General features: G+C 33.4%; 2 protein-coding genes across 6 annotated transcripts in view; one reads left to right on the top strand and one right to left on the bottom strand.

The window, feature by feature from the left end:
• The window catches only part of LOC128882007 (serine-rich adhesin for platelets), a 263,101-nt gene extending 261,720 nt beyond the window's left edge, over positions 1–1,381 (bottom strand). For 4 of the 5 annotated variants that reach the window (XR_008458246.1, XR_008458249.1, XM_054133537.1 and 1 more), the window contains exons 1-2: positions 1,189–1,381; positions 585–642 (exon numbers count right to left, since the gene is read on the bottom strand). The gene's annotated coding sequence lies outside the window, so the exon portion shown is untranslated. The remainder of the gene's footprint in view (positions 1–584; positions 643–1,188) is intronic. The other variant, XR_008458247.1, reaches the window with a different exon arrangement.
• A 169-nt stretch (positions 1,382–1,550) lies between these two features.
• Positions 1,551–5,715, top strand: LOC128881852 (uncharacterized). The gene is given in 7 exon segments (XM_054133220.1): positions 1,551–4,206; positions 4,208–4,423; positions 4,425–4,473; positions 4,748–4,876; positions 5,046–5,150; positions 5,236–5,481; positions 5,574–5,715. Coding segments are annotated over 4 exon segments (1,932 nt in total). The 5' UTR covers positions 1,551–2,604; the 3' UTR covers positions 4,813–4,876; positions 5,046–5,150; positions 5,236–5,481; positions 5,574–5,715.
• Positions 5,716–12,500: the final 6,785 nt, after the last annotated feature.

Raw genomic sequence — 12,500 nt, 5'->3', positions numbered from 1 at the left:
GGGAGCGCGGCCGTCTCGCGCTCTGATTGGTCAGTGTTTTCCGTTAATATCTCCTCAACGAAGCCTCGGACAACATTTTCGCTAAGGACAAAGTTGTTTCAAATCACCTCCCGAACCACCTCCTTCACGGTGTTACAACATTTTTGGGACACCCTGTATACATAATACTCGAAACCAAGGTTCACACGGATCCATGGGTGCACTTACGCACATATGCAGTCACACACGCGCAATTCGTTAGTCATGCACTTTTATCCTCCACCTCATTGAAAATTAAACGTGGTTCAACCAACTGGAACGTTCTCAGGCTCCAGTCAGAGTGCGAATTAATTTCAAGAAGTCTAATGTAGAGTACAACCCATAAATCAGCGTGGCATGAGTGCAGCCACTGTGAAAATTCTGTTGAATTACCCTAGCAAAATTTTAGGAGAAATTCAAGCAAAGAAAAGAAGAGAGCGAAAGATATTGTTAGTTGACCGCGTGGAAGATAACCTCCGAGTATATTACGCATACACCTTAACCTTTTCATAAACACCATATCGCCAAAAGTATTCGGAAATCGTATTACACTTGTGTTTACTCACAGAAACAAAATTCCGTGTAGCCCTATGCCTGGCTTGATGTATAGCTGTCTCAAAAACACTGTAAAAAAGTAAACACCTTTTTCATATCAACACTTGGCACAACAAGATCGAGTCGCTTTTTCTCGAACGTTTTACACCGTCGGCATATGAAGGATAACGCGCGATTTGTGTACAAGATGGAAAAATTGAGCTTGCCATTTACATATAAAAAGTCAACAAATTCCGTGTTAAATAAATTCATTTATCTTCTTATCGTTCTTTTTCGCGATATCGTCACAATTACACGTCTTTGTTAAATTTAGGTTCCTGCCGAAAAATCGGTGAATCTCACGAATTCGGAACTAATCGATTTATATTTGAATCTTTCCAAAGAATTATTAGGTAAAAGATAATTGAGGCACTAATTAGAATACGCTAGATATATGTTTGACAAATTTGATCTAAGAAAACTTATTGATGGATATCCATGGAAAGTAAAGGGTACGATACGAAGCGTGACGAAAATTATCTCGATGGAATTTCATTGATCTTTCATGTAAACATAATGGAGAAATTAGAGACTAGAGGACCAAAATCTTAATAATGCTATCGGCAATGTACTCACCTTCTCTTGCAGAGTTAAATTTCTCGGGTAGTTCGCGTGAAATCGTGGTATACATCACAAAACTTAACACTGACACCTACAAATAACAACGTGCTGATCGCGTGATGCGAGGATACAGCCAGTATCCTCGACACACAGTACGTTACTCGTAACGAACAGCTATTGCACCACCTGTCACTCACTCAGCCAATTCGATACTACGAAACATGCGTCGTGATGTCATACTTGACCTCCCCTCCCCACAAACAGCGAGCACCAATGAACGCGCACCAGACAAAGACTCGTTTCTATGAAATCTTCACTAGCACCACCTGTCGTGCACAAACGGAACTTCAATTTAGTTGAATTGTTATACTCATGAAGACTGTATAAGGCATAAGGAGATCGAACTCTATACGAAAGTTACTAGAAAACTGTTAGCAAAATCATAGCGTTGTTTTGAGCGTTGTTTATTATTTTGTAAAGTGTCTTTGGCTATTGCATTCGTAGATCTAAGTCTTTGTTTTAGTTCGTGAGCGTATGTGTCATAAGTATAGTTAGGTTCGGGTGGTAGTGTAAGTGACGTAGGTAGTTCTGCTTGTCTTCCGTACATTAATTCGTAGGGCGTAAAACCTGTCGCTGTATGTGGCGTAGTGTTGAACGTAAACATTGCATATGGTAACCAATCGTCCCAATTAGCTTGATTCTCGTTAATAAAGTTTTTGTTATGATACAGTTAACATTTGTATAAAGAGAAACGTCCTTTTGGAGATATAAATGAAAGCCGAACTATTCGAGTGGAAAAGCAAAAAGAGTTACGTAGAAATCGGAGGGATAAAATATTTGGAGAAAACAGGAATGAATTTACTTCATCGACATCACAGAACTTGGGTTCATAAAACTGTGTATATAAAATCTCGGTATAAACACGTGCAAAAAGGCTCTTACAATGGAAAATTGAACGCAAGGAACGTAAACGGATGGAACAAATGAAGAAAAGGCGTCCGTTTGTTGTTGGTGTAGTACACCATAAATTATAATCGCCAGGGACCAAAGATATTCCGAAAGTTAAAAAACCACCTACACTTCCGAAAAGAGTTACGAGAGCCACCCTCAAAAGATTGATGTTGAAAACTCAACAAACAAAACAAGTATCTCAAGAAGAAAGTAAAAAGAAAGAGGAGAATTCCTTTGTTTCAGCTAATTATAAATTTAAGGTTCCAGCAGGATTGAAGCAAGAGCTTTTATTTGGACAAGTTGACACACATAGTTTGACAGCCAGTGTAGTAAGTAAAAATAGCAGCACTACAAAATTTATAAAGGAAGAAATTGCATCAGCAACAATTAATAAGAAAGATAATAAGAATTCCTCAGAAAAGAGCTCAAATGAATCTTTTACATTAAATGTATCATCCAATGAAGATATAAATGACACAAATGAAGCTACCATATCTGATAAAGATAGTAATGAGTAAAAAAAAGAAGAATGATGAATCACTTAATAATAATATTAAAGAACCAAATAAACAATTTAATAATAGTATTAAAGAAGTTGATACAATACTTGATAACAATGCTAAAAGTGCACTGTCTTCCACAAACAATAATACACTGACACCTGCAAATTCTAATTCTTTTAGCGAACCAGTTCTCTATTCCCCATATGTAGTCTCCAGTCGTGGAAAAAGTAATGCTAGAAAAGAGCAACAGTTGAAACGTGGTTTCAGTCTAGGCTCTATGTGTAGCGATGATATTCCTACAAAAGATAACGTAATAAAGAATTTGAACATTTCAATTGAAGAGGAAGAACGCACTGCACAGTATTTCCAGTTTCTCCTAAACAAAGAAATAGATAGATTGAACGAATTATGCATAAAATGGGAACAAGTAAAAACAGAATCCAATATCATGGAAGATGCGCAATACCAAATTAATCAAGCTGTTGGACAAACCAATTTGCTAATAAGCAAAAAGTTTGAAAGATTTCGTGGTCTAGTTTCCGATTGCGAAACAGGAAAAGGACAAATGTTAGTCACGTGTAGAGAGTTACAAGGATTCTGGGATACGATGTATATGGAGGTAAAGAATTGCGATTCACGCTTTGAAAAATTAAAACAACTTCGGTCACAAAACTGGGTAGAAGAATAGGCAGCTACAGTATTTAAACCTTCTATTGCCAAGAAAAATACCATGAGAAAGAAAGCAGTGCTTGGAAAATCAAGTGCAGTCAGAGCATTTTTAACAAATGAACATGAACTGAATAAAAACAGTCCTAATGTAAAATGTAGACCAAGAAGATCTGTATCAGTTCATCTGAACAACAAGAAACTTACACCTATCAAAAGTGATAGAACAAGTCTGTCAGAGAAAGTGATATCCAAAGTGAAAAGACTTTCAAATTCTTTAGCTGTAATTAAAGTAAGTAATTTGGGTAAAATACCAGAGGTGTGCGGTACAAAATCTTATTTTAATTCTACACAGACACCAGGAAAAAGTGTATTGAAACAAAGAAAGGATTTTAATGACATCGACCCCCATACAAAGGTAACACATAAAGTTTATTTTGATGACAGTATAGTACTAAATGAAATTCCAATTGACGAAGAAACATAAACAAAAACGAGTTTAGCCGCAGCATTGGCTAGAATAGATAGTATCAACTTTTATTATCCTGAAGATAATATATCATTTCATGCTGAAAGAAAACTAATTTTTAATGATGATAGTATCGAAGACACTGACGATGTGTTTAATGTTAAAGATTCTACATGTAAAATCCACATTGTAGCAGAACCTCCGACACCATTACAAGGAATGCAATTCAGTAATAATTCAAATACATTGCCAAAAATAAAATTGAAAAGATAAAATGCTTTTAATGAAAATAACCAATCATTTAATAAAAGTGAATCACTGGATATTACAATTTCTCTACCACCTAACGAAAGTGGAGATGTTAAAAATTCAGATAAACAAAAACTGAAGAAGCAAATTTCTATAAACATTGGAGAGGAAACAGATAGGTCAGATAAAAATGTTACAAGTCCTGAGAAGTATTATCTTAGTCAACACACCTACACCTAGAAGAAGCTCTTCAAGGAAATTGTCTATGAATGTGACAAAATCAGAGCATAAATAAAATAAAACACCTGTAGAAAATCAAAGGAAAAGTTTTCTGAATCTTGATAACAAAAATGATAACAAGATAAATACAGACATAGATTTACACATTAGCATGCATAATATGAACCTGTCTGAAAAAAAGTCACAAAAGAATATCTAGGAGAAAGAGCGTTAAATTTTCTGGTAAGGACAACTGTCAATACCAAAATTGTTTTCTGATTCCTACAGAGAGCTTCTACCTTATGACGAAAATGCGAATTAAATAAATCATACGAACGGAGAACGTAAAACATAGGAAATAGGGAGATTATTTCATTACTTGAATCTAGTCGTCGTAACATTGTCGCTAAAAAACAGAGATTGCAATAAATATTTTAAATCATACTCAATAAATTATTGATATTTCATTCTGTATGAATGATATTCGATTCAACGAATATATTTTTTTTTTTTGCAGAGGGAGATTGCAGTGGTTGTATAATTAATAAACCAGTACATCCTGTAACTCCTCAGACGGAGTAGAGTAGAGTTTAATAAAAAGGAAAAGGAATACATTAATAAGTTTTTAGAAGATTAAAAGAGAAGAGTAAGCTTACAGACAGTAATTATTTATTTTAAATAATTGTTTCTAATTGTTACATATTAATATTATCATTATTGGTGGCTAACATCAAATATATTGGATATCTGCTGTAAGCCATCAATATATAATATAATTACATGTATATTAAATGAAAACTATCGTTTCATTGTAGAAACACAAATGGTAACTTTAATAGCGTTGAGAAAGAAGTAAAAGGTAGAACTCACACATTTTATCAGGTATTAATTGACCAAAGGGATTGTCCTTACATAGTATAGTAAGTATAATGAATACATAGATGAAACAAACGAAAACCAACATTTTATTAATCTTATATATATTCATATATGTGTGTAATGTAGTGTGTCCAAACTGAAGCTGCAACATTTTTGGGTAACCATGAAAGTAGTCGCAGTTTCTATGCAATACCAGGATTAGACTATGTAGCTCACGAAGATGTTTTACCTTACACTACGAATGAGAAGAGTGCATTGCAACATGAACTTTTTGATAAATTTTTAATATACCATCCAAATCCAGCAAAAAAAGAATCACCCATGGTTAGAATTATCAGATGTAGAGGAAGTCAAACAACAGCTGTACATTGGGTATGTATTACAATATATAATGCAAACAGTACACACAAATTTAATTTAAAGTTAATAAAAAGTTCTCAATTAATAAAATAAATATTATGTAGTGGCGGTGCTGCATCCGTTTAGAAAATTTGAGTAATTTGAGTGTACAATTACGTGAAAGACATTGGAGAATATTCAGTTTCTACAGCACATTGGAGAGCGTCAGAGGAAGAGGTGTGGTTGGTCAAGAACCTATTTTATCAAAAGTTCATCCTGCTTTTCAGTATAGCAGTCATGTGAGTTTACAAGCTGCGAGTGGACATATGTGGTATGTAATTATTATGACATAGTTGATTCAAAATATTAGTATCAGTGTCTGTTTTCTTTCTATTTATATTTGGTGTAATACAGTTTGTTGTAATGTTTTGGGGACACATTCAGAATGGAAAGAGAGGATGATTTCGATTGTAGAATTCCACCCTTTTCTTTGGAATCAAAAGTAGAAGAATCATCTGCACCCAACATGGATGCACAATTAAATTTGGAGCATCGAGTGATCGTAATTAAATTTTGTAAGTCATTAAAGATTCACCATTACGTATGTAGTAGTAATATTTATAATACTGTCTGTAATATTTGAGTATAAATACTATGAGTGGAATTTAAGCTGTGTAAGATTTTTTGTAATTACTAAGTTTATGTAAAGCAATGTTTTTCATCAATAATTCACTTCAAGTGAGATTCAATTCTTGAATGGAGAAAAGATTAAAATAAATGACGACCTGACAATTCTGACTATCATCTGTGATATATTGTATCAATTAGTTCAATCTTAATTAATTACGTTTTTAATTATTTTTAGAATAATAAATTTGAGTTGATTTCATTACATTTTATTCATGTTCGATTAAGTTTTGAGTATATTTAACTATATATTATTTTTTGTATGTGCAAAGGATATAGTGTACATAAATAAATAAATGACCTGCGATGTATACTGTCAAACTGTTTATAAATATTCATTTACATTTTATAGCAATATGTACAATGATGCATACCATAACAAATAATAACAAAATAGCGGTTAATTGTTATTCGTGATTCCCAATTCATTATTTACATTTATAAAGTTTTTATATTTCACAATTTCATTAACCATCACATTTAATACAGTTTGATTTATCGCGTTCATGACGGTTATGACGCACAAAAATATATTGTATGTGTACGTGCAGTGCTGGCAGTACTAGAAAATGTGTTCACATTTGCATGCACGACTGCATTTTCAAAACGCCTATTTTTCAGTAAAACCAGCGTTAGTACTGGCAATACTGTCAGTTAATTTCCGAACACGACCTTATAATTAAATCAGTTGTAATATGTTGTATTGGTACAATGTTTTTATCATGTCTGAGGACTTTATGTACTATTGCTATTAATCTTCTTCATGGGTACTTCTCAGCAATCAACTGTTCGGTTTCTGCAGCATACACACCAAATTCATCGGCATCCATAGATGCACCACAGGAAAGGACATTTAATATGGTTTTGAATCTTTCTAAAATTCCAACATCTATTCCAGTGATTGTAGGCGTTATGTATGGATATTCAAAAAATTTCTGGGTGCTATTTCCATTGTTAGTGCTTCCAAATCCTTGCTTGGGTATGTCGATAATTAATCCCAATTTGTATCTAAATTTAGTTTGAATTTTTCATTTCTCCTATTGTCTCTTCTGTTTATTTTCTGGATTATTCCTAATTCCTTTGTCCTTAAAGCTCAAGTTGTAACTGAGATGTAGAACAAATTCCATAAATCAAATTCTTGCATGTAGCGGTGAAAGGTCATATTCATAATTTTCTTCCACATCACCATCACTTGCAGTATCAAAATCTTTAGGATTCTTCTGGAAGATAATACATGTGAAATTGGACTTCGTGTCTGTTAAATATTGCGCAACTTTACCATCTAACATTGTTAAATGCAGTTTATGAAATACTGAAACTTCTCTTCTGTAAACTACACATTTCATGGGTACTAATGAATCAATTTCTCTTCTTATACATTCAACTTCCATCTTGAGCACTTTCTTTGTTTCTTTCGCATACTGGAATTTGATGGGCTTGGAAAAGTGGCTGTATCAATACCTTGCAGTCGAAGTGGAATCATAGATGTTATAAACATACTACTGTCTGTTACGGTTGAATTGTTGTCATCATTTATCTTCTGTTTCTATTCACTTTGGCCTGATGAGCCATTACATCCCCATTTGCTCACTAAAACCAGACTGGTGTGATTCAAGGCTTCGATTTCACTCCGGGGTTTCAATTGCAGAATTCCGTTGGCTGTAGAATCCAGTAACTTCTGAAGCCGTACTTCGGCAGAAACGCTGAGAGCTGGCAACTTCTGTTACTGGCAGGCATTTATTTTTGGCTTGAATAATTTTATTGTAACTAGGTAACGTGTAATGTTTTCTCTTCTTCGACTCATTTTGTAGCACAATATATTTATCTTTTGAAAGTCCCAAGTCCAGGAACAATTTTTGCTGCTCGTCTTTTGAAGTTCGAATGCAGTCCTTAATTTTGGTTTGAAGATCGGGACCAGCTTTATCGATAACTTCTACAATGGATACCTTTTCATACTGTTTTTCTGATTTATAACATTGACAAAGTGCCTGATTCATGATATCAGTTGACAAATTTTCATTATGTTGTCTTAACTTCTGTCTTTTGGTGACTATCGAACAATTATCAAAAGTTTTATTTGGTCTGCCTTTGGCTTGCTTGAAATGTGGCAAGACAGTTCTCCATGTTTGCTGAATCAGTTTTCACGAATTATGTTGTACTTAACTATCCAAATGTATCATTGTGTTACTGTAAATAATATGTGTACTATAATTTAAAAAAAAAAAGTAATAAAGCATAAACTCTGTTTCATTACATGTGTCTTAAGTGTTTTGACTTTACACTCACATTATCCTATTTCTATTGTTAGAACATGTGTGAATTTATTTTTAAGTAACTGAATTCTGTTCTTTCGCATTTATTAACAGATTTGAAATGAATTTTAATTATAAAACATAAAGTATATAACATATAGTTGAGATATTCAACACACTGTACTTTATATATGAATATTCTAGATTAATATAACTTAAAGGCCATAATATGGAGCATAACTCGTCCAAATATCATTAAAATATCTCCAGTAAAATTAAAATTACAGATTTTTAATCGCAGAGAGCAATTTTGTTCTACTGCACGGCGTACCAGGAATTTTGTTATAGATTCTCTCAAAATGACAACAACGATTCAGCTAATTCATATTCTGGTGTCAAAACAATAGAAACCTCAAATGTACAGTTGCAACCAACCATCAACGAAACGATCACAGCAACAAGAAAAAATGTAGAAGTGCTCAAGAAATCGCAGGTGAAGAATGATATTCTACAAAAATATATACAACAAGAACATATACAATTAAAGCTTATTTTGTATTGCAAGACCAGGTGGAACACTATAGAGACTATGAGTAGGCGATTTCTGAGAGTACGGAATCCAATTAAAAAAGTACTGACTGAATTGAATTTAAATTACATGTGGAATGATGAATGTATTAAATTTGCGGAAATTTTACTAATAACATTAAAACCTATAAGACTTACAATAGAAAACCTCAGTAGAGAAGATTTGACACTATTAACTACTGACGGTGCTATTAATTCTTATCTAAGACTTTGGAAAAACTGAATACTGAATTAAGTAATGAATTTCTTGTTGTTCTTAAAGAAGAAATTTCAAAAAGAAGAGATAAGAGCATTGTATCCCTTATAAAATTTTACATAATCCAGAATCTTTTCAAAAAGATTCAATTTGCATGTTTTTTAAACCGACTTCCAAGCCATATGTATAAAACGGTCATACACATTCTAAGTAAGGTTTTCGGAAAATATAATAATATCCACGATTCTTCTGAGAATACTGAAACACTTACACATAAAAAATGAAGAATTATCATTACAAAAACAATTAGTATTAGCAATTATAGATAGCCTCCAAGAATTTAGCTCCAATCAAAAGGAAAATAAATTTCAAACTATACAAAAAGGAATTTCATATTTTTTAGTCAATTGGAAAACTCAAAATGAAAAAAAAGAAGTAGATTATCTGACGCTACGATAAATGCTTCATGCTTTTTAAAAAATTATTTTAAAACAAAAAATTAATATGTTCAAATTTTGCATTAAATAAATAAATTTATCAATTATATCTCATGTCTGTTTCTTTATTTACAGTATGTAGAGTAGACAGGAATGAACATTCACTTAAAGTTTTGTTGCTTTTAAATATTTTCAACGTTATCCTGTAAATATAAATTTGGGAATATTATTTAAGTTTTCTTAAATTCTCGAGAAATATAATCTAATTTCTTGTTTCTTGCGAAACAAAATATATCGAACTTCGCCGTTAAGTCTGTAGTATATATATATTTTGCTTTATTAATTGTTAATTTTAACTCTTATAATTTTAAATGATATTTATCATAACGTATTTTGGAAATTGTAATTTTGATATTAAATTTAAATTATAATATTATTCCCTTATAACTAGTTTTAGTTTAAAAAATAGTAAAAGCAATGCACAAATGTCAATAGTAAAGTTATTTATTTATAATTATTGGTTACAAAATAAAATAGTTTTGAACGATCTAGAAATATTATCTTGTGACATCACATGAAGGCATCTTTTCCTGTTATCTTTGCTTCACTTTGATTCATAGATTCGTGTATACAATATAGTCAAAGGTCTAGATTCTAGACTATAGTATAAACACTTACTGGAACATTAATTAAAAGCATAAAAAAGGACCTGGTTTGATTATGTACTTTTAAGATAAAATAAAAAATTTTATTTTTATAACTTTCTGATGTTTAAAAACTTTTAACTTATAAAGAACTAGATATCCATAACCATGACTTTAAATTTAACTAAACTATAAAATAATATTTCTAAATTTACTTCCTATTATTTATATTTATATTCTTGTACAGAAAAGTTCAAATGATTTTATACAATTTTATTGTTCGTTTTCATAAAATATTGCAATATTTATGTACATAAGTTAGGAGTTATAATACATGGCTTTTTTTACACTATTCAATGTAATAAATATTCAAAGCCATACACGCATATGTATGTATTGGTTTCATAAAGAAGAATATCTACTTTAAGCTCTTTCCAATTTTATATTTAACGAATCCTATGATTTTTTCTGCTTAGCTTCCACTTCCAACGATGCCTCATACAAGGCTCTTTGAATCATCCTTCCTTGTTTCATCATTTTATACTCTCCGTAGAGGCAATAAGTCGCAAAACTAAGCGTTATTACTGCGAAACCGCCCATTCCTACATGTGTAGAATATCTTGGCTGACTTGTAAATAAAAATGCTATTAACCCACAGGTTATGCCACCAGTGATACCATACAAGAAAGACTTTCGTTGACACTCTGTTTGAATAATTGGTATTCCAAATAACTCTGGAGACGATGTCTTTTGTACTTGTGGTCTTTCCGAATTCTCCATATTTCTGATGTTAATTTACAAATTCATAAACCAGTTTCGTGTACCACTTTAAATATAGTTACATGGCGCATACAACCTAACCTTAAATGATAAAATACAATTACATAGTTGGATACCGTATGGCGCCACCAAAGTCCTTGAAGAATGCTACAGACGCAAGTATGTACCATTTAAACATGAAATTACCAGATATCGGGTGGTAAAAGTAATTGTTACGCTATCACGTGAACTTAGCTTCATGGCATGTAGCGCCACAACGCGGAATCAACGAACCGCCACGTACATTGTTAAAACCTTCGACGTGGGTGATCAAGCGTGGGAAATTCGAAAGTCAGGCGAGAAAAGGGAACGTTCGCTGAAAATACTTAATAGATTCATTTTAGACCGCGTTGAATCGCCATTTCCGTTGGAACGCATTTCTTTAGAATTCGAGTCGAGTTAGCTTTTGTTCCAGCTCGTAAGATCCTTGAAAATAACAAACTCGCGCTGTACCTCGGTTCGCGTTTCCGGCGACTTCTTCAAGAGGGTAATAAGGGTTGCTGTGTCTCGCTGGCGCTGTTTCTCTCTCTCGAGACCTCCGCGCTTTCCCTTTTCACATGTAGCCCTGCACAAACATGGCCGCGCGACTCCCACCTCCACCCGACTCGGGGGTGGATCCGAGATCGATGAAAATCACCGATAGAAGGAGTAGGGCGCAACCGCCGATTGGACCAGGACAACCTGAAGGGAGGATCGGGAATCTTCCGGAGAAGGGAGAGAAGCAACAGATCGAGCGAGGATTTTTCCGGAGAGTTCAATCGTAATCGAATCTCTGGTAACGAACTACAAAACGATTTAAACCAAACGAGTCGACTGAATAAACGTCTTTGCTTTTTCCTAAAAGTATTGCGAATTTTTATTTCACGCGCCTCTCCGGGCAGAGCGGTTCAGCGTTCCACGGGCACCTTACCCGCGTCAGAAAATTCCCTATCACCGCACGACGCGTTCCGCAACATAATTATTTCTTGAAAATTTACCGAATCCAAGAAGAAACAAATTACCAAACATTTATTCTAAATTCTCCTTCCTATCAAAATATCTAAATATTAAAATGTGTCCAATAAAACTATGTTATTCACGAATATGTTTTCATTCTGTTCATGATTCGCCATAAATAAAAACATTATTTGTAATAAAAAACACATATGACGAAGATGTCAGAATGCAATTATTATATTTTGTTTGACGAGGAGAAAAAGTATTAAATATACAGGGTGTTCCAAAAATGTTGTAACACCGTGAAGGAGGTGGTTCGGGAGGTGATTTGAAATAACTTTGTCCTTAGCGAAAATGTTGTCCGAGGCTTCGTTGAGGAAATATTAACGAAAAACACTGACCAATCAGAGCGCGAGGCGGCCGCGCTTCCCGACCAATCAGAGCGCGACTATGCCGGTGGAGCGCCCGCGGTAGCGTATGACCGCGGGCCCTA

Source organism: Hylaeus volcanicus, chromosome 9, assembly GCF_026283585.1.
Source record: "Hylaeus volcanicus isolate JK05 chromosome 9, UHH_iyHylVolc1.0_haploid, whole genome shotgun sequence".
NCBI classification, from domain to species: Eukaryota; Metazoa; Arthropoda; class Insecta; order Hymenoptera; family Colletidae; genus Hylaeus; species Hylaeus volcanicus.
The sequence above is the reverse complement of the archived record's forward strand: the minus strand, read 5'-3'. Positions and strand labels throughout refer to the sequence as shown.